This window comes from Diabrotica virgifera, chromosome 6 (genome assembly GCF_917563875.1).
Source record: "Diabrotica virgifera virgifera chromosome 6, PGI_DIABVI_V3a".
Classification (NCBI taxonomy): domain Eukaryota; kingdom Metazoa; phylum Arthropoda; class Insecta; order Coleoptera; family Chrysomelidae; genus Diabrotica; species Diabrotica virgifera.
The window spans coordinates 229565275-229589580 of NC_065448.1; the positions used below are offsets into that span (position 1 = coordinate 229565275).

The 24306-nt window shown below is 33.6% G+C and overlaps 1 protein-coding gene across 1 annotated transcript in view; it reads left to right on the forward strand.

Annotated features, from left to right (window-relative positions):
• Nucleotides 1–24306, forward strand: part of LOC126886779 (solute carrier family 22 member 3-like) — a 107704-nt gene that overhangs the window by 66128 nt on the left and 17270 nt on the right. The window contains exons 5-6 of the mRNA XM_050653811.1: nt 10498–10687; nt 17773–18212. Coding sequence (XP_050509768.1) covers nt 10498–10687; nt 17773–18212 — 630 coding nt within the window. The remainder of the gene's footprint in view (nt 1–10497; nt 10688–17772; nt 18213–24306) is intronic.

The following is a 24306-nucleotide window of genomic DNA, read 5'->3' on the forward strand; positions in this document are numbered from 1 at the left end:
CGAACCTCTTGCACTCCGCGCTCCCTCCAACTGCTCCCATCGATACGGCATGCGTTCCTCTACATATAAACCGCCACCTATTGGACCGCCGAGGCGAAGCGCACACTATTGCACGGTCCGGGAGCGCCAACCATCCACTATGTTCACAAACCTCTTGCGCTCCCTGCAACTGCTCCCATCTAAATGTATGCGCTCCTCTACATATAAACCGCCACCTATTGGACCATGGTCCGAGAGCGCCAACCATCCACTATGCTCACGAACTTCTTGCGCTCCGCGCTCCCTGCAACTGATCCAATCGATACGGTATGCGCTCCCTTACATATAAACCGCCACAGATTGGAGCGCCAAGGCAGAGTGCGCACAATTGCACAGTCCGGGAGCGCCAAACGTGTCCACTATGTGGAGCAGTTGCAGGAGCTCGGAGCGCAAGCATAGTGGATACGTGTTTTTACACATAATAAAGAAATATCCCAACAAATTACTGCCTGTGCATCACCTTAAACTTATTCATGATCAGACAGGATTATATGTCGACTTCCGCCAATGGTTCGTTATCGAACCATTATTTTCAAACACGAGATTTGATGACTCAGAAAATATTTTTTTGTATTTTTATAACAATTGGTGTACAAATAGGTTAAAAAAATAATGTTTTAATTTATTTGACCACAAAAGTGTTGTGCCAATAAAATTACTACAGTAAAAATAAAGTTGTGTCGAAGAAATGAAAATGTCGGATATTTAGAAAATATTTTTGTGATGAAAGTATGAGTTTGGAAATTAAACAAAATTAAATTTAGTTACAATTATATCTTCTGGTTGCTTAAAAAAATACAAAGATTTAAAAAAAATTAACGAAATTGTCAAAAAACAATCTACAAAAAAATGGTGCGTTTTCGCACCTTTGGCGCTAAATGGGTTAAACAACCCAGAACTCACAACGAGGAGGTGGTTGCACTTCTAGCTCCACACACACACCCTTCTCTCCAACCAACCAATGAGTGTGATTTTTACATTATTTACATAGTAAGTTTCTTTTCCATGCTTGTATTCAGCTTTTAAACGTCAACTTTGTATTGTGATTTGGTGGTAGAATCTGGCAGCATGGACCTTTATTTAAGTGTTGCCCTTATGAATCCATCTCTTGATTGGGGCCCACATACATTAGACCAGGGGTGACAAATTAATCGGACTCGAGATCTACTGTCTGCTTTTCTAATTCTCTGGAATCTACTGACTAGGAATTTTTGTAATATTTAGGACGACAATAGATAGGTAGGTAGATAATTTTTTCTTGCCATCGATCGACTGATCTAGGGGTCGAGATCGACGGGTTGGCTTCCCCTGCATTAGACGATGCTTCCGTGACCAACTTTAGGCACCTTCACCAGCTTGCGTATGTCAGGGATAGTTTTGTACATTCTAGTCTGGTATGTCGCCCGATGTAATGCAAGAACTTATATCTTCATTTGACACTTCGAAGAAGTGGTGGAGAAGATAGTTTTGCAACAGTCTGCAATAGTTTTGCAACATTATATTCCAGTATATTATTTCAGTTTAGTCCCGTGCTTCAAAATTCCAAGTAGTAAGGAGAAAGGAAACACATTAGAGAGCTAGGGCTAAGCAGAGTGTTAAAAGCCGGATAGACTAAAGCCAAGGGCAAACGAATTAGAAATTTCATCCCTCCTACTTTAAATTTTGAAGCACAGAACTACACTGAAATATTAGATTGGAATGTTGCACAACTATCTTCTCCATCAGTTCTTCAAAGCGTTTCAAATGAAGATATAAGTTCCTATATTATATCAGGCAACACGCCAGACTGGAATGTACAAAACCATCCCTGTCATACGCAAACGTAGAGTTGGTCACGGAAGTATCGTCTAATAGTCTAATGTATGTGGGACCCAATCAAGAGATGAATTCATCAAGGCAACACTAAAATCAAGGTCCATGCTGCCAGAGTTTACCACCAAATCAAAATTCGTGCCACCAAATAAAAATTTTACATTATTTACTATGTAAATAATGTAACAAACACACACTCATAGGTTGTATGGAGAGAAGGGTGTGGGTGGAGTAAAAAGTGCAACCACCTTCTTGTTGTGAGTTCTGTGTCGTTTAAATATTATTATACAACATCCAAACAAGCAAAGAGCTTCACAATGTAACAGAAAAATGAGATAACTAAATGTATTTTAATTTATCAAAATCATCAACAATTTCAAATTTTTATAGATTTTGATTGACCTTGCGGGATCGGAAGATATTCGTTAACTGCGTAAAACTATTGCTTTTATTATTCAACCATGCAAACTGTAAATAAATTTTACTATAGCGATATATAAAATGTACATGGAGAATAAATAAAAATTTCCGAAACAAAGGTAAAATTTCATTTTTTCATAATCTTTAGGCCCGTTGCGGGATCGGAAGATAAAGTCCGATTTGAATAATTTTTGTTTTGTTTTTCTTGTAATTACCAATCGCAACTTTTCCGCACTATAGCGATACTGGATTATCAACTTGACTTTTTTCGCACCACCCTAATACTGATACCATCAATTTCTATTTTACATTTGATTGGTTCTTTACTGATTACTCTTGTTTTATAGTTTTCTGAGATGAAATTGTCATGTTGAATCTGTTTGCTTTTATGTTAAATCTATGGACTAATGTTTGCATACTGTCTTCATCTTGGGCTATTAATATTGCGTCGTCTGCATAACAAAGTATTTTTACTTTTTGTTTCACATTCTGTATATATCCATTTCCTTTGTTGACGCTTTTGATTATTTCATCCAGAGTTAAATTAAAGAGCATAGGACTTAATGAGTCCCCCTGCCTTATTCTGCTGCCTATGTCTATAGGTTTTGTAAGCTCTCCATCTATTCTGACTTCCATTTTGTTGTTTTGGCAGATGTTTTCAATAGTTTTTATGATATCTAGGGGGCTTCTATACAGCTATTATTCACATGCAGCTAATAGAAACAGGATTATGCCTCGAAAGAGGAATGATTGAATGATTTTTTTTCTGTAGAACAAAGTTCGTGTGGATATGTCAAGGTTTTAAGCTAGTTGTTCGTGATTTTTTCAGCACAATATCTGCACTGCGTGACTATTTTATTTATTGCATATTTTCCACAGCCTAGTAATTAAATTAAAAGTGCACTTACTAAATACTATAAATTTACTGAACCTATTGCAGTTTCGTGAGGACAGTAACAAATTTAATAAATTTTAAATTATACGGTATAACAAATAATTATTGTTAAAATTGTAGCTTCCTGTTTGTAGACGCATGTCCCTCCGCCAATGACACTGAGCAGTTGATTAAAGGTTTATTTTTGTCTAACTAAAAACAGCTATTTAATAATATAAATTTGAATACCTATTTCTTTCTTCAACGTGATATAATAATACGTTAGATTATACCATGGACTTCCTGTCTGGACTACATATTTATATTGTCTTATTAAAAGCGATATTTATTTATCAGTGTATATATGTCAAGCTATTGTTATTGTTGCATTAATCTAATGTTATCATTGCGCGATTAGTAGGTAGGTATTACTCAATTCTTTTAAAACTCATATACAGCACTTCTTATTGTTTGACAGAACGATAGCCTCATTACATATTAAAAAGGAAAATTATTTCTTTCAATGCTAACCTAATAATTATTTTAAAAGCAAATACATAAAATTTTACCTCCACAACTTAAAACTTCTTCTTGTAATCCCTATCCGTTTAGGAAATTGGCGACCATCAGGCAATCTGCATTTTCTACACTGCTGCTCTGAAAAGATTTGTGGTTGTTGTGTTGTACCACACACGTTATATTCTTGAGCCAGTAGATCTTTCACCTTCCTGGTCCCTGTTTTACTTCTACTTTTCTATTTTAAAATCAGATACAGCAACCCATATCTTTCGATGTTTGTCATGAAGTGATTGAGGTATTCCATTGTGCCTGTTTTTATTGTAGTTCTTCTTCTTCTTCTCCTTCTTCTTCTTTTTGTATAGACATGACCCTGTCTGTTTTTTCAATGGCCTCCAGTAAGTTGTAGTTCCATCGTTTTTGTGGTCTTCCCACTGATCGTCTTCCTATTGAGGGAAGCTAGGACAAATAATCCCCGGACAAATAATCCCGGACAAAAAATCCCCACAAATTATCCCTGGAAAAAAATATCCCCTGACAAAAAATCACCGGAAAAATAATCCCCGGACAAAAAGTCCCCACAAAAAATCCCGGACAAATAATCCCCACATATTTTTTGGACAAAATATCCCCACAAAAAATCCCGGACAAAAAATCCCCAAGAAATATTTGCTGTCGAATAGTTCTCTAGAAGTTTTCCTAAAATTTTAACAAATTTCGAATTCAAATTCCATGCTGAAAACTTTATTTGTGTTATATTAACTTTATTTGTTTATACATGACAGAAAAGTGTGAGTTTTTTCAAAAATCGTGGAAAATATGGGGAATGAGCTAGGGCCCCGTTTTCATGACAGGCGCTTAAAGCACATTTTGATAACGCGCGATTACAACTACATACATTTTAAAAAATCCACAAAGAAAAAGTTTTCCTTTACTTGGCTGTATACCATGTGATACAAAAAAACAGTAAAATCCTGTATAAAAGGTATATTTAAAAACCCTCAAAAGTGCCACATCAAATTCACATAACTAGTTTTTGACTGGTTTACCAGTCATCATCAGTGCTTACCTAAAATGAATATAACCTGATAAAAAAGGCAAAGATGTTGAAATTTTGACTAGGGTTAAAAAATAGTAGGTTATACTCACTTGCAATGTACATGCTAACCACCAAGATAGTATTATACAAAAATATGTGTGTCAAAACCCAGTAAAAGTAGTCCGTCAAGGAAACATAGGTATAAAATGCTACCTTAAGCCTGGATGTTTAAAATATTATCTAATTTGCCCTAGGTAACATCTGAGATCTAGATATGACTGGTTCACATGCTGGAAGTGAGACGGCAAGTGAAAATTAAATGGCTGGGAACCTCGGAACGATGACAAGACAAACGACAGTTCCACAGGTAGTTAAAAATAACCTCTCATATTTAAAAGTAAGGTATGTAGATTGCTAAAATTAGAAATGATGTAACAACACACTCCAATGTGAAAATTATCATTTAGAATTCATTAAACTCATTCTTATAGTAAAATGAATTCACGTAAACTGTAAGTGGAACTAGTTAGGCAAACCACATTACACAGAAGTTTTGTGTTCGACAACTAAATACCGTAATAAAATCTTATTATCAACAGATCTAAGATTTAAAAAGCAATTTTGTGGTGATTTAAAGTTATCGAATTTATTTAACTTATTATAGGGGAGTGCAATTAGAACGAAAAGATACAATGTTTCGGAAAAAATCAAACAAGGTCATATTTTTCTAAAACTTTTTTTGTTAGTTTATAAATATGTTAAAGTAAAAAGTTCTACTCACAAATTTCGCCGCTAATTGTTTATTAATTGTTTAAACAATAACAATTCTTTTGTATAAATAATGTTAAGAATATGGGTGAATTCAACATTTTATTTTGATAAAAAATGTTTTTATTTTAGTTTTAATTATGCTGAACCCGAATCTGACATTACAATTTGCAAAATCAAAATGGCGGATTCAAAATGGCGGATTTTTTCCTAAAAATCCTTAAAATGTAGTTGTAAAATCCTAATTTTTTTATAAAACGTGTTTGTTTACATATATGTGGATATTTTTGAGAGGTTGCTGAACCTGAATCAAATTTTGATAATTTAAATTATAAAATGGCAGATCCAAAATGGCGGATAACTTAAAATATAGTTGTAAAATCATAATTCCTCTACAAAATGTATTTATTTCTACATATATTTATTTCTGAGAGCTTTCATAAACCTAACTTAAATGTTAACATTATAAACTATAAAATGGCGGATCCAAAATGCGGATTTTCTAAAAAGAACATAAAAAAGAACATTTTTCTAAAACATTTATTGTCTTTATTTTTAACAGGTTGTTGAATCTGAATTAAAGATTAAAAATTTAAATTTCAGAATGGCGGATCCAAAATGGCGGATATTTAAATGAAAAACAAGTAGAATCCAATCAAAAAAATATGGAATTTCATTCTTAAAAAAAAGATAAACAAATAATTTTCACAATAATATTAAAAATTAAAATGTATTAGAAAGAAAGAACAAATTATTCAAAATCTATCTCTTCAATATCACCTCCAACTACACTGACATCTTCGCTTTCTTCAATTTCTTGTTCATTTAAAACGGGACAATTCAAACAGTCTTGTCCGAAACAATGAGAATAATATTGATAAAATATAATATTTTATATTTGCATATTAAGTGTTAGACCATGCACAGCTATTTATGACGAATAACTTTCTTCATAAAATTAATAAAACAGTTATCTTAAATAATAAGTGAAAATTTAATGCTGTTGGGTATAATTAATTTGAAACAATATAAAAAAAACAAATTTTCGATTAGAAGGATATAATTACGTATTGGAACATAGTTTTTAATTCCAAACAACTTTTCTTTATAAAAATTTTCGATATTGTGAAATATAAAGGTACTTTACTCTTGAGTGAAATTCATATTTTTTAAAATATCTCGTACAAAATTAACAAAATTTGATACTTGATGGTTGCATCTTATGTTATATACGATGCAGAGTATTTTATAAAGAATAACTTTTTTTCGTAAAACTGATATTAAAAAAGTTATCAATAGGTTCCAAGTTACGCAGACATACTGTATAAGAGCTAAAAAAATTTTTTTTGTTGAACATTTATTATTGCTGAAGCTTATTATTAAATGTATTTTAGGTAAGTTTTACAGAAAAAAGTTTTGATCACTCTGTATATACATTTTTTCAGCTGGTAATTTTCGGTTTTTGTATTACATTTTTGTTATCTTTCTTAGTTTTCTCAAAAAGAAATTATTTATTTGATTTTTAAACTAAAATAATTCACTGCTTTTTAAAGATTTCATCCTAAGCTTTAAAAAGATATCAAAAAAATTGTATTAGATTTATTCAAGCTTGAGTAATACCGTCTTAAAGTGGTGGGAATTCTGTAAAACTACGAAGTTTTCAAAAATTACATATTTTGAGACATCGTATTATTTGAATTAAATTTTTGAGATTTTTTTTGAATGAAACATCGTTTAGTAAGATGATTGAGAGGTAAGTTGTGCAAATTTGAGAGTTTTATAAGTAAAATTGTATTAGTTACACATTTTTAAATCATTTTTAAACAAAATTCATGTAAGGCTCATTTTCCGCCAACACCGTACTTATGTCCATACATTTTATTTCTCTTTATTACAACCATAAGATAGCTTATTTGATCTTCCTTCAGGTCCAATTTGTAAAATTTCTTTTGATCCATTAGTTAAAGAATTACATTAAAAAAACTCAACCGTGCACTTCTTCCAACGCTAGTTTACAGTGCGCCAATGTGTGTGAGAAGTGTGACTTTAGCGTTATAAATAAAAAATTACAGAAGCTAGAGATTTAATTTTAGAAAAATCTTTATATAAGGTTTTTTTTGTAAAATTTTCTGAATTTTTCAATGGTCAAGTCAGTTTTTTTTCTAAAAATTACATTTTCGGAGTTATTTAAAAAAACATCTAACTTCGCTGTTTATTTGTTTAATAAAAAATGAAGCACCCACTTCTCGAGTAGAACTTTTTGATATGTTGTTTATTAAACATTTCTTAATAAAATTACAAAAAGTATTATCTTGTTTGATTTTTTCCGAAGTAAAAATCTAAATGCACTCCCCTATTAGTAGCTGTTGGAGTTTGTGTAGGTTTGTAAGAAATCACAATGGGGGTGTCTGAATTGTAAAAATGTCTTAAATAATCTAGGGGATGTATCATTAAGAAAGCACAAACTCAGACTGAGGCGACTATTTCCTAAAGGTAGCGCAGGCCGCCCGGATCCCTAAGGGTCCAAAAACCAAAACCGTAATATGATGATGACAGTAGGGGCTGGGGGGCTATGAGATGTCTGTGAGGAAATTAGTGAAAAAGGAACAAGAACGAGACCCAGAAAGAAAAAATTAAACTGTTGATTTGGTTTTGCTAGAGATGAGTATTATATGTTGGTTATAAAAGATGGAGTAAGTATGGTGATAATAGTCATATGGAGAAATATGGTGGTGGGTTGTATGCAGATGAAAATTTGTTTAAAATGGATGTTTGCTGATGATGATATCAGTAATTTATATGTATGTTATGAATGGATAAAATCGGTGAGATGGCTGAAAATGACAAAAGGATTATTGTGACTAGTAACAGATAAAATATTATAAGTGTGAATGAGAATGAAGCAGTTGAAGTGAGGTGAAAAGAATTATTGTAAATGTATTAAGAAAAATAAATCCATCGACAACTTTTTTCTTTTCATTTCTAATTTTAGCAATCTGCATACCTTACTTTTAAATATGACAGGTTATTTTTAACTACCTGTGGAACTATCGTTTGTCTTGTCATCGTTCTGAGGTTCCCAATCATTTCATTTTCACTTGCCGTCTCACTTAGAACATGTGAACATGTTATAGATCTCAGATGTTACCTAGGGCAAATTAGATAATATTTTAAACATCCAGGCTAAAGGTAGCATTTTATACCTATGTTTCCTTGACGGACTACTTTTACTGGGCTTTGACCCACTTATTTTTGTATAATACTATCTTTATGGTTAGCATGTACATTGCACGTGAGTATAACCTACTATTTTTTAACCCTAGTCAAAATTTCAACATCTTTGCCTTTTTTATCATGTTATATTCATTTTAGGTAAGCACTGATGATGACTGGTAAACCAGTCGAAAACTAGTTATGTAAATTTGATTTGAGGGTTTTTAAATATACCTTTTATACAGGATTTTACTGTTTTTTTTACATACATTTTACTTGAGACCGTTCACATGCCAACGCGCGTCTTAATGACCTAAAACGCGCGTTAGCATGTGAACGGTATTCAGTAAAATGTATGTAGTTGTAATCGCGCGTTATGAAAACGCGCGTTAAGAGCGTGACATGAAAACGGAGCCTTAGTTCATTCCCCATACCTTCCACAATTTTTGAAAAACTCACACTCTTTTGTCATGTAAAATTTGAAGTTTTCATCATGGAATGGGAATTCGAAATTTGTTAAAATTTCGGGAAAACTTTTAGATAACTATTCGGCAGCAAATATTTGTTGGGGATTTTCTATCCGGGATTTTATGTGGGGATATTTTGTTCAAAAAATATGTGGGGATTATTTGTCCGGGATTTATTGTGGGGATTTTTTTCTGGGGATTATTTGTCCGGGGATTTTTGTCTGGGGATTTTTTGTCCAGGGATAATTTGTAGGGATTTTTTGTCCGGGAATTTGTCCGGGGATTATTTGTCCGGACCCCGTCTTACCATCGATTTTTCAAAGGGTTTTCATCTCCGCTGTTTTGAGCAATACTTTTGTCCTCTGTGTGTTAGGTCGTGTGTCCGCATATGTCAATATTGTTCTGATGATTGTTTTATAAAATCTGCTTGTCATTTCTTTTCCGATATTTTTATTTCTCCAAACTGTGGCATTCAGGCAACCTGCGGCTCGGTTTGTTCTATTGATTCATTTGATTTTCTATTTCTGTTTCGAGATTTGCGTAGCTAGATAGTGTAATGATTAGAGATTTCAACTCCAGCAATTGTTCTATTTATTATGTGATCCGCCAGCTCCAATTTACTTCTTATGGGATTTGCTGTTATAGTCATGCATTTTGTCTTTTTTGGGGAAATTAACATGTAAAATTTTTTCTGGCGGTTATATTGAATTGGTGCAGCATACGTTGTAAATCATCTTCATTTTGATAGACTAGTATTATTGCGTCGTCTACATAGCAGATTATTTAAAGTTGTTTCTCTTTTTCTTCCTTTTTATTGTGGTTAAGAGCAATTTCTCTCTTTGTATTCTTTATAAGATAATATCAAATATCTTCAATGTTCAAGCTGTCATCCACCTGCCTCTTGGTACTTTGAACATTTAGTTTAAGCGAAAAGCAATGTTTTATTTGTCAAATGAATCTTTTTTTCTGGTTTCTGACAGTAGTAAAATGTATTACGAATTAGATAAATTTCTCTTTTTTGTTAATTAATTGAATTAAAAAATATGATTTGGACACCCTGCACCTAAACAGTTTTGTTTAGGTATATATTGCTGAATGGAGAATTGAATAATCTTCCAAATGAGCCAGCATACGACCCCTATTTTTATTTAAAATAAATCATCCATTACGTCATCACGCCCAGATGGATGACGTCACTAGTATGATATAATGTCATAAAATCATTATTTAAAATCAAAAATGGATCTGCTTTCTGAATTATATCCAAAGTAGCTCATTCACAAAATAATGAATTTATTCCATTTGACTTTTACAAACTGTATAACTAACCAATTGAACCAACATTTTAGCAATGGAGTTTGTAGCACCGAGAAACAGAAACATCGTAAATATAGTAATATGTTCCTTATACGCATTTGGAGGGTGTTACATGGGGATAATTGCTTGGCTGTTTCCTTATTGGAGAACAATGCTACGAGTACTATATTTTCCTAGATTTATCTGCATTTTATTCTTCTGGACTGTGCCGGAATCAATAAGGTAAGAAATTTGTGTTACATTTTCAATTCTCTGATCTAGGACACTCTTGGATATGTCTTGAATGTATATACTTAAATACTACTTGTAAGGATGTATCTTGATTTTAAGAAACCATTTGACAAAGCAAGACATGAAAAATTAGTTCAAGTTCAGACTAAAAACTAACAGAAGGTAACTACGAATACTAACAAACCTTTACTGGAATCAAGAGCACAAATTGTAATAGACAACGAATCCAGTCCAGAAATTGAAATCAGGTGAGGAGTTAGGTAGGGATGTATCACGTCTCCATTACTATTTAATGTCTATGGTGAAACTATTTTTGAAGAAGCATTACTATCATGTCTCCAATGTGAAGGAATCAAAATTAAAACGAAAGATGTATTAACAACATATAGGTACATACAAGAAATATATCTTCATAAAGATGAGAAAATTCTTCTGCAACAGAGATATAAGCATCCCTCTACGATTAAGAATGCTAAGAGGCTACGTATTTAACACGCTATTATACGGTGTAGAGGCCTCTCAAGCAGAACAACATAAAAAATATTGATAGTTTCGAGATATGGTGCTACCGTCGAATGTTGAAGATAAGTTGGGTTGAAAGAATCACAAATTCGAGTATTTGGGTCACCTAATAAAAGGTAATAAATACGCATTACTTCAAAATATAATGCAAGGAAAAATAGAAGGGAAACGGAATCCAGGCCGTAGAAGAATATCATGGATGCGGAATTTGAGAGAGTGGTTTGGCTGCACCACTAATGAACTTTTTAGGTCAGCTGTAAACAAAGTCAGGGTAGCCTTGATGATTTCCAGTCCCCGATAGGAGTTGCACAAGAAGAAGAAGAAGAAATATACAGATGACCCCGTGGTTGTGGAAAGCTTTGATTGAACACCTCCAATTACTAATACGAAACAACACAAACAGTTTATGTGAAAAATGTAGACTAAAAATTAATATAAAAAAGACCAAATTCATGGAAATAACTAAGAAAACATATTATACATATACAGACAAACCTACGTTTGGAAAATATACCGATAGAAAGGGTTAATAAATACCTAGGAACCTGGATTTCATGCAATGATGACCAAATATAGGGCCAGAATAGTAATAGCAAGAAATGCGTTTGTCAAAATAAAAACAATTCTCTGCAACAGAGACTTTAGACTTGAACTGAAATTAACAGCTCTGAGATGTTACCCCTTTTCGATACTGCAATATTGACTTGAAAGCTCAACATTAAAGCAAGAATAAAGTCCGTCCAATATGCTTACCGTTGCACGTTATCCGCGTCATAGCCCGTGACGTCACATGATACCAACACGAAATATTTAGGCGGCAGGTCTGTTCCTTTTTAGAATCATTTAGCCGAGTACACGGTAATTGCAGCCACTAGACATATTTTATTATATACGCGTAGAAATAATATTGGAAAATTTCTATTAATGTAGGTACAGTTTGGGTATTAGTACACTTTACAAGACCAAAAATAAGCATTTTTTCAAGAATTTTTTTCCCAGAACGTTTATTAAAAATGAACATAAAACTTTTTACATAATAATGTCTAACTCTGAGAGAATACAAAAAATAGATCTTTTTTTATTTTTGCTCGTACACTAAGATTGTAGAGGGCGCCAAACTCGAGGCCTCGAAAAAAAGTAGTTCCGATGGCGGACAGTAGTTAATCTCAGGATTGGGATCTCTGAAACAAAAAAATCGTACGGCATTTGAAAAGGGAATGTTTCTTACATGACAATTTACCACCGTTAGTAAAAAATTCAGCAAAAAACGGAGATTTAAAAAATGTTTGTGAAAAAATCGCCAGTTATTCTTCAGTTTTTCATGGTTAAAGAATATTTATTTTTTGGTTTTTAGTCAAATTGTGGTAAATTGACACGTAAGAAACCTTTCTTTTTCAAATGCAGTACGATTTTTTTGATTCAGATATTTCAATCCTGAGATTAACTCTCCGCCATCATTTTTCGAGGTCCCGACTTTTGCGCCCTCTACAATATTAGTGTACGTGCATAAATTAAAATTTCGTATCAATAACGTCATTTTTTGATAGATGTTACGTAACAATACAAAAAAACCTAAATTCAACGTTAAAGTAACGTTATCTTGCTAGCTGAGAAATTTGTTCGAAACACACTGTAACTGTAATCGAACGAAGGTGATATTTTGGCATAAATTGGTAACATTTATTTGACAGATGCGGTGATGACATTTCATATTTGTTTTTATTCTTTAGTATAAGTATTTGTTTCTTTATATTTACTGTTTTTATTATGTACTTTAACGAAAGATTATAACTTAACCTTTGTTTTCTATTTCTAAAGTTTTTATTTATTTACATTTAATACTAATTAATTTTGATGTATAATTCACTTCCGCAAAAATTATGTGATGTATTTGATTACAAATGAATTCAAGAATTTTTTGTAATTGGGCAAAAATGTCAACTTAGATCTCTAACGTAAATAATGACGTGCAACGGTAAGTAAATTAGACGGACTGTACATTTATTATAAAAATTTTCACTATTATAAAATCAAAATTTAAGGAAATGTAGAGTTACAATGTTATTTTTTATTAGATTTATTATTTATTATTGATAATTTTAGTTTCCATAAAAATTAAAAAAAAAAAATTCGCTCCCGGGGCTCGCTCATCCCTCTCCGTGGCCCTGGGGTTGCCACTGCTCAGAATCACAATCCTAGACTGATGGCCTAGATGGCCTAGATCAGCGATACTCAAAGTGTGTTCCGCGGAACCCTAGGGTTCCGCGATACCCCTGTAGGGGTTCCGCGAGAATTTAGAAAAAAAAAATCAAAACACCTCTCTCTGGTCGACTTTTCTGACGCGGCATAGCACGATTCACGAGGCGTAGTCGAACCACAGGTCGAACTTAGTTGTCTCCTGTTGCCTCATACAATTTTACTAGCCTGTCACCGCCGATACACGACTTAGTGTGACCAAAGAATACCCCAACCAACTTGGTTGGTTGGGGCATTCTTTGGTGTGACTTAGTCCTTATTCAGTAGTCAGTCGACAATTAGGGTTCGGAGCGACCTGCTAGAAAAAAAGTGTTTATTTTTCTACTGCTGTATTCTGATTGTATCAATTTTGTACTTTTGTTATTTGTGATCGTACGTTATTTTGTGGTTTTTAATAATGAAGAATGGAACGTTGGCTTAAAGGCGTTAAACGTGATGCAACAACATCTTCTACCGAAGCCGAATGTTCGAAAGCAGTACGCGCGGAGTATACAGCAATTACCGGTCAAGACGATTATGCAACGACGTCAAGTTCCACGGTTTCAAAGGCGAAAAAGAGGAAATATGATGATAATAGATCCATGGCACCTGCCAAGTTGCGCCGACATTTAGAAACTGTACACCCCGATTCTAAAAACAAGAATAAATAATTTTTTATACGTAAAAAAGAACAGTTATTGGAAAGTCAAAAAACTATGGTGCATGTAACCCAAACTTTCAATGAAAAGGCCACAGAGGTATCATATTTAGTTAGCTATCGCATTGTACAAGCAGGTGAAGCGCACAATATCGCTGAGAATTTAATAAAACCATGTGTACATACATGTTAGACATAACAAAATGTATGCTCGATGAAAAATCTGCAAAGCATCTTTCTACTGTAAATACCGCTATCGAACGATACTGTTTCACTGCGTATTCATGATCTGGCCAGCTACGTCAAAGAACTACCTACTACAAAAAACACGATTCGCCTTGCAAATAGATGAGTCTACTTATATCGCTGGTCTGGCTACCTTGGTGGTTATCGTGAGATATCCATATGAAAGTTCTTTTGATGAAGACATGCTTATGTGTTCACCGCTGCCCACAAACACAACCGGAGAGGAAATTTTTAATAAAATAATTATGTTTTTTGAGGAAAATAATCTCAGTTGGAACGGGGGCAATGTACAGACATTTGTACAGATGGGGCCAAGGCAATGACAGGTAATACAGCAGGACTAGTGTCACGAATAAAAAATAAAGCTCCTAATTATAGCTCTAGCCATAGTATCCTGCATAGACAAGCACTTACGATGAAGCAAATGCCGTCAAATCTAAAATTAGTTATGGATGAAGCAGTAAAAAGAATTAATTTTATCAAATCACGACCACTACAATCCCGATTGTTTTCATTTTTGTGTGAAGATTATGGCAGCAAATATAACTGTTGCTCCATACAGAAGTGCGATGGCTGTCTCGGGGTAAAACTTTAACAAGGCTATTTGAACTTAGAGTCGAGTTACAAATGTTTCTTTCAGATAGTTATTTCAATTTGAAAGACCGAAAGTCTTTTATGGCGGATATCTTTCAAAAACTGAACGATTTAAATTTATTATTGGAAGGTAAACAGACAAAAGTGTTCCAGGTCTGTAACAAAATAACTGCCTTCAAAAGAAAATTAGATTTTTTAATTATTTGCGTCAGAAAGAGAGAAATAGAAAGCTTTACATCACTCAGTTTGTTAGCGATACGGACTCAGAAATGTTCCGAGATGATGTATTTGAAGAATTGGTCAAATATCTCACTTCCATGCGTGCATCTTTTGAGAAGTATTTTCCCGAAGAACAGAACACAAAAATGAAACTGAATTCATCGATTCATAAACCCAACTTACAAAAGCCCGAAAATATGTCAAACGAGATATACGAATCTCTTTTAGAAATGTCATCAGACACATTTATGGAGTCATTGTTTAAAACGACGCCTCTCGAAAGATTTTTGGTGCAGAATCCGTGATGAATATCCAATGCTTGCCAAAATGGCTCTGAATATTCTTCTACCGTTCCCAACAACATATTTGTGCGAAACAAGATTCTCAACATATGCAGCCACGAAAACAAAATACCGCAATAAACTGGACGCCGAACCTAATATGAGACATCAAATGTCATCTATTAAACCTGATATCAACCAATTGATGAAAAATAAAAAAACAGTTTCATACCTCCCATTAGTTAGATTTTTTTATTTTAATATTATATTATATTATTATACTTGTTACATATGTAAGTAAGTAATAAGTAACTGTTACATTGGAATTTGATTATGCTTATTAATAAAAAATACACTTTTAAAAACTATTGTTTTATTGTAGGGTTCCGTCAAGTATTTTGCTTTCCAAAAGGGTTCCGTCGCCAAAAAAGATTGAGAACCGCTGGCCTAGATGATCGGCCGGCACTTGATCTTGGTGCTACCGAAAATTTTTTAGATGAGTCCGGACCATGCACCCTCAATAAATTCTAGGCAGCTTCAAGTACTGCCCAAAAGAGCTGCTATTTTATACCTACTCCTATTTAAATTAATGACAATAATATTGTTATAATGTTATAAATTAAACATTATGTTATAATGTAGCTTGCAAAATACAGAAGGTCAATCAACATAAACTAAATATAAACAATTAACGAAGAAGTACATATTTTATTTATAATAAAAAATAAGCTTAGTTGATTAGAATCCTTTTTATTTCTTTATTATATATTTAATTGTAATACTATTTGTGGCGCCATCTAGAGAGGCTTGGGCTGTACACCAACTATGACCGAACTTCAGGCTGCTTGGGGTAGATGGCGAGGTCAGTAAAATATATTTAAAAATATGTTTTTAGTCGGAAACTAAAAATAGTATAAAAATTTACCTAATCTTATTATGAAATATATAATAAAGGAAATAAAGAAAAGGAAGATAAAGAAAAGGAAGTCATATTTACGATCAAAAAACGAAAATTGCAATACTTGGGACACATTTACAAGAGGCGAAAGATTGAACTGCTTCGAATAATTATTATGCAAGGGAAGATAGCAGGAAAAAGGTCCATATGAAAAAACGAAATTCCTGGCTAAAGAATCTACGGGAATGGTATAGCTGTAGCACCAACGAATTGTTTCGGTCAGCAGTTTCGAAAATACGTATAGCCCTGATGATCGCCAACCTTCGGAACGAAGATAGCACTTGAAAAGAAGAATTATGAAATAATATTATTATGCTTTGTATGGTTGTGCGTAAAATGATAAAGTGTGGTGGAATGATTTTTCTAGCCAGTTCATAATTATTATTTATTTAAATTTATAATTCTGCCCTGGGGTTTCTGTAGTTTCCGAATAAGTATAATTTCCATTAAAGGTTCTAAAACTTTTTTCTTCTGCCACGTTTGAAATTGTTCGTTTTCTGAATTTGAAAAAAATTTCAAAACAAAAAATTATTTAGAAAGAAAACTGGTACGTTTATTTATCTTCCAGAGATGAATCGATTTTATTACATAATTGCGATTTTCTATTACCGGTCATAGGCTTCCGTTTTGGGTAGGTTGACGGTTATTTTATCTCTTTAACGGTTTCGCCTTTGATTTTGTAGTATTTTTGACACTAGATTTGTACAATAACGACGTATTCTAGTACTAAAAGTTACTCTTGCATTAAGTCGATAAAATACCGTTTTATTTTGAAAATTATTTTCAAATCGGTTCAAGTTCAAAAAACGAAAAATTTTCAAATAGATTTTTCTAAAACACGGTGGTGCATCCTACGGACTTAAATCAACAGTACCTTTTAATACTAAATACCTAAGAACTTAATAATCCAGTGTCAAAAATACCCTAAAGTTAAAGACAGAAAAGTTATACCATAAAATAACCGTTGCCCTACCCAAAACGGACGCCCATGACGGGTACTAGAAATTCGGAATTGATATAGTCGATTTATCTCTAGAAGGTAAGTAGGCGTACCAATTTTCTTTTTTCTACATAGAAGCGTTCTGGAGCTATTTAAAAAAAACTAATTACAAGACGCCATCTTTAAAGAGCCCTAGCTCCATTACAAGCATTTTTGGACTAGATTAATTGGGTTAAGTTGTCTTAAAATTAACTGAGGGATCTCCGGTCCTCGTTTGTCGGGAAAGTTTCCGGACACCCTGTATATGATTGCTAATGGCTTTGCCTATTATTGGCATTCCAAAACCTACTGAATTATGATGGTTTATGTTTTCTTTATGCATTGATATTTTTGGATAATCATGATTTGTTTTCTCTATTTCAGGTGGCTTTTGTCCAAAAATAAAATAAGCTCCATTCATAACATAGTTTCTAGAGTAAAAGGATTGAAAGATAAAGAAGATCCAAACTTGACCAAACTCCTGGATGCTTACTACGAAGCACAAACTCAATTGTGCGCAGAAAATACTACAGTAGCCTCAGAAAAATTCATCGATGCCATAAAACACAAATCGTTGTTGCTTCGTTTTGTTATTTGCTGTTTTATCTGGGTTACGGTCAATTTCATATACTACGGGTTGACTTTAAATTCAGTGGATCTGACAGATGACATTTATTTGAGTTTTATAGTTTCGTGTCTGATAGAGATTCCAGGATATATCATATACTACGTGGTTAATGAAAAGATTGGGAGAAGATTGTTAACATCGGTTACTTTTATATTGGCTGGCCTTGCATGTCTAGCAGTGGGTTTCATTCCTCAAGGTAAGTTTTATGCTAATGACTTATATCAAAACAGGCGTATACAGGGTGTTGCACTACAAAGTGACACTATCTATACAGGGTGACCCCGAAAATAGTGCGTTCCTTAAAGGTATAGGTAGAAGACACAAAGTATAGCAAAAAAGTCCTATAACATTTTTCTCTTAATTGATCCGTTTGACCAAAAAAACGAAAATACATTTTGATATGAAAATTGAAGTCTAGCAACAACTCGCAACTCAAAAGAATAAAAAAGTAGGTTTGTAGGTCAGTTGCATCTGGTAGGTAAATAATGTAAATATCAACCAAACCCATATCCATTATTTTGCAGGTAGGTACCTACGATGTCAACAACCCCAAAAAGCACACCTCAAAGTAAAGAAACAAGGGGTTATTAGGTTAAATTTCCACAGTCACAGCAAGTTCTTCTAGGTTACGTTGCCATGTCATTCAAATTTATGAAAATAAAAATTCACTTACTTACATGGAGAACAATGCAATGTTCCTCTTGGAAACGGTTATCTTTAGAAAAAAATGTTATAGGACTTTTTGTTCTAAATTGTGTGTTATATCTGCACCTTAAAGGAACGCACTATATCAGAAACTACTTACAGTGGTTCAATAAGCACTTAGCCTCACCACACGATGGCGCTACTGTCGCAGAAGGAATCTACTACCGTGTAATTCATCCTCTTTGACAGCTAATGTCAAAATTTTATCAGAAATTATATTGTAATTTAACCCATGCCTTTATATTCACTGATGCATCGAAGAAAGTTCTTACAACAGGGTTTGGAATCAGTATACCAGATATAAACATCAAATGTAGCTGAAAGTTACCAAATCACCTCTCCATATGTAAGGCAAAGATTATAGGAATCTATGAGGCAATTAAATTAGCACTTAGAAAAAACTTATTCAGAATAATCATTTTTTCGGATCCCAGCAATGCAATTGAAAAAATCAGCAGTTGTTCAGTCAAACATATATCAGAGTTTTGGCCTATTGAAACAAAAAGACTTATAGTTCATGCAACTGAAAATGGCTTTGACATCAGATTAGCATGGATACCAGGACATTCAAATATCCCGGGTAACGAAGAAGCTGACACCCTAGCTAATATAGGAAGAAATTTGAACATACCAATGGTCATGCCCCTCGATGTCCAAGACATATATACTGACATTAAATCTAAAGTGTATGATGATTTCAGAAATAAATGGAACAACATAATCAGAATCAAAGAATATCAATACCGAAAAGTACAACCTACGTTTTCTAAAAATAAATGGTTTGCTATTCTTCCATTCATAGATCGAAGACACATCACTACAATTATTAGGTTACGTACAGGGCACTGTCTAACAAAAGAAAGCTTGCATAGGATGAACCTGACAGACAATCCCTATTGCGAATGTGGGAAAATAGAAAATTTTAATCACATATTTTTTGAATGACCTATTAACTCCATTCCAAACTGGGATATCTACAATTTTTTCGCCAATAGAGGACTTCCCACCCCGATAACAATATATTCAATTTTACATAACGTAGATGAAGAATCAATCAGAGCAATTATGAGGTTTCTTAGCATAAACAGAATAAAATTATAATGCTCAACTAGCTACAACTTATTTATAATAGATTATGTTTGTTATTTTACCTTGTACAAAAAGTAAATATTTAGTCAAATTTATCACCATAGCCAATTTACTTCAAAAGAGATCAAGAAGTAGACATATTCGGTGGGCCCGACATGGTCATGAGCCAGTCAATGTCGTGACCGCCAACCTGATCGAGCTGGCCAAATTGCATAAAACAAGACCAATAACCAAGCAAGCAAGCAACAAACTGTAATTTTGTTTTGTGTGAAAGAGGGCGTGTCCGCAGATTTTAGTAATATGGAAAAAGGGCAACATAGGTCAGTAATCCGAGTCTTGTTTTTGGAAGATAAATCACGCAGCGAAACCAAAGAGCGCATGTAGGCTGTGTCCGATGAGTCATCTCCTTCCAAATTGTTGTAACGAGATACAGCGTGGTCGGACGTCGGTTTTTATGAGTTACGCCTAGGTGTCTCAAGAGTGGCTACCAGGGAGGATACCTTGACGAAAAAAAGCATGTTCTCGTATTGGCAGTCTGCCAACGGTAGATACCCCCGACAACTGAGACAGTAGGCATCTTAAAAGACCGCATGCATCATATTCTGCTTGAAGTTTTGGGCATGAGAAAGCTATCGGCACGATAGGTGCCGCATTTTCTAATTCCGCTCAATAAGCGGAATAGTTAGATTACAAAGTAGTGCCTAACGCAATTTAAGCGCGATTCGAAGGGCTTTCTATGTCGTTTCGTAACCGTCGAGGAATCATGGATCCAATGGTACATACCAGATACAAAGCAACAGTCTTAAGAGTGGATGGCACCCGAAAAACGTGCTCCGAAGAAGGTGAAGACAGTCCTATCGGCCGGAAAGTTCATAGTTCCCATTTTCAGAGATTCCTAAGGTGTCATCTACGTCCACTACTTAAGAGGATCGGTACGTATTTTCGGCTGCAATGCTATTCAAATGGGGATTCATTTTTTTCGAATCCTGAGAAAACTAATAAGTATTTTTGAAAAATTTAAACGCAGAATGAAAGATTACGTTATTAGCGAGGGCCGAAAGTCCCTGAGAACTTCTATAATGTTTATTTTAATAAGTTACAGGGGTGAAAAAACTAAGAGAAAATTTAGTGTGATTTTTAATTTCAAATATCTCATTCAAAATAAACTTTTTATTTATTCTAAGGGACTTTCGGCCCTCGGTAATAATTTAGTCTTTCATTCTGTGTTTAAATTTTTCAAAAATATTTATTGGTTTTTTCAGGATTTGAAAAAAATGAACACAATGCCGTGGTAATATTTTCCAAATCTGTCTTTGTCTTACAACGCACTCAACCGAATATAATATTGTCAGCATATATTGTCAGTCAGACACTGACAATCAGTGACAATTTTAAATATTTGACATTGCATCGGGAATATTTTGAGAAATTGATTAAATATTATTGATATATAGTGTATTTGATAAATAATTGATTTAAGACGTGAACTTAATAAAAAGTTATTTATTGTGTATTATTTGTGGAAGATCCAAGCAGAGAATACATCAGATATATCCTGTGATCCAAGTATTTTGTTGTTAGAGATGTTCAAAATTGTAAGCGTTCCAAAATAACAACATATGTATTAAAAAATCACTTTAACACTTTTCCTCTTTTCTCGATTGATTATTAGTTTTTGTTGTACAAATAAATTATTACAATCACTGAAAACATAGTTAGTGAAAAAAGTATCACATTTATTAACTGAATTAATAATTTGCAATTATAAAAATAACAGTTATCCAAGAACATTCAAAAGCCATCTCTTTAAATTAATTATGACATTTTCAAGTAGAATGACATTCTAGTAATGTTTACATATCCACACCAGTGTGAATTTTACTACACGTAATTTGCCGTGTAAAGACAGAAAAAGTAGGGATACACGTAAAATATTTGCGAATTATGTACCCATAGCCTTACAGGGCTCTACTATGCTGAAGAAGAAAAAATTGCTGTTCCACCATGACAATGCACCGTCTCACACCTCCGCCGTCACCATGGCCCCATTGCTCGAATTGTACTATAAAATATTGCCTCATCCATCATAATCTCCAGATTTGACCCCGTGTGAATTCTTTTTGTTTCAAATCTTAAAAAAGGCAATCGATAGGCAGAAATTTAAATCGAATGAGAAGGTCATCGCTGCCACGGAAGGCTGCTGTGCGGACCTCGAAGAAACGTATTTTTGAAACTGGTTAAAGAAGTTGAAGCCTCGCTGGGTTCAGTGTATCGACCTAGAAGGAGACTATGTTGAGAAATAAATCGCCACTTCTCCAAAAATGTCTTATTCTAGTCTTCGAGGTGTAAAATTATTTCAACAAAGGATCTACCTGTTTTATGGAATGATCCCTTGTTTATGAAAGTGCACATTTCCAGTAGTACTACCCGAATACATATCCGAATGATTGCGTTTTTCTTGTAGTAAAAGAACTACGATCGAAGGCAATATTCCTAACAAAGAAACATACATATTTTATGTGGCCCAATGAATAGATTGTTATAATATGAAATAATAACCTTAGCTTTACTGAATATTTACCATGCAACCCCCCTCCCATACGTCCCGTTCCGCTCCAAAAACCCACACAATCGATGAATTAGTGCTCCTTTAACATCCCAACACACTTCATAGTCGTCGTCTTTTAAAAAAGAACAAAGCATCCAAATTTATTTCCTCTTGAATTCAAAATGTGGAGCCGAAACAATGGGTTATTAAAATAATGCATTCAACCCCAGTCAAGAACAAAATGTGCCCTTTTGTTTCAAACGCTCTCAGGGTCTTCTTTCTTTGTCTCTGCTCTAAGATCGAAATCAGCCGGCTGACTCGATATGAATTATATTAATGAGCAATATTAATTATTTCTTTGATGTTTTAAAAATTCAACAGATTTTAATGTGGGGGTGGAACTTTTGTGTATTTAGGTAACTGGTTGGTAATTGAATCTGAATGAATACCTGTTAGAACAGGCGGTATTAGTATGAGATCCCACCGCAGAATCCCTACGTTTCTTAGTTAATTAAAATTATATTTTTATATAAATTCAATACTCGGAAGAGATCCTAAAAGAGGTAAAAAAGATGTTGAGGGTGAAACAGCAGGAATAAAAAAGGTGAACGGAGTTCCCATTAACAACATTACATAATATGCGGATGACACTGTCGTCTTCGCCGAATATATTGAAAATCTTCAGAAACTGATTAACAGAATAGCGATATATAGCCAAGAATACGGTCTAATAATGAACATCAAGAAGACAAAATTTATGAGAATATCTAAAACTCAAAGATATAACGAGAATCTCCTCATAAACGGAACCAATATCGAACAGGTAGACCAATATGCATATCTTGGAACAATGATCAACTCCACAAATGATTACTTTCAGGAGATTAACATTAGAATATAAAAGGCTAGAGCGAATTTTAATAAAATGAGAAAAGTGCTCTGCACAAGAGATCTAAAGCTAGAGCTTATGGTAAGGTTGGCTAGGTGCTAAGTTTTCTCGACTCTGTTTTACGGAATGGAAGCTTGGACCTTGAATGCGGCATCAATGAAAAAACTGGAATCATTTGAGTTGTGGGTATATAAAAGAATTCTGAAAATATCATAGAAAGAACACGTCATAAAAAAAGAGGTTCTGAGAAAGATGAATAAAGAAATGTAAGTCTTAAATACAATTAAAACCAGAAAATTGGAATATCTCGGACATATTACACATGGAGAGAGATACAACTTGCTCCAATTGATTATACAGGGAAATATTCAAGGAAAGAGAAGCATAGGAAGACGCAGAATACCGTGGCTGGGCAACCTGAGAGAATGGTACGGATATACATCACTTGAACTTTTCAGAGCAGCCGTTTCTAAGGTCCGAATAGCTATTATGACGATTTCCGACCTCCGTCGCGGAGATGGCACTTGAAGAAGAAGATATAAATTTAAGAATAGGAATATACACTGATAACAGCTTGCTAGTCAAAAATAGAACCCAAATAATTGTAATTAAGTTAGCAGTAATTCACTTTAAACAAAAAAAAAAGAAAAAAAAAACAAAAAAAAAAAAAGAATTTGTGTGTACTTTGTACGCACGTAAGAAGTTATACTTCTGTTATATGATTTCAACGAAATCAAACCAAAAATTAAAATAATAAAAGAATAAAACACACACAAACACATTGAAAAATACTACAAAGGTTTTCGGAACAATAATAATTGTCGGAAAATTTTTTAACTAAATACGTATTTTCTGAAAAAAAAATTATATAATAAATATACTAATATCTCTATCATAAAATATATAAAAAAAAATAAAAAAACAAAAGTTTCTATTGGGGTTCGAACCCGTTTACCAGCGCAGTTAGTATTGTAATTCATTTACCTTAAACTTTTACCCACGGAGACCATGCGTCATCATGTGCAATGATCAACTAACCAAACGGATTAAACTTTTGAC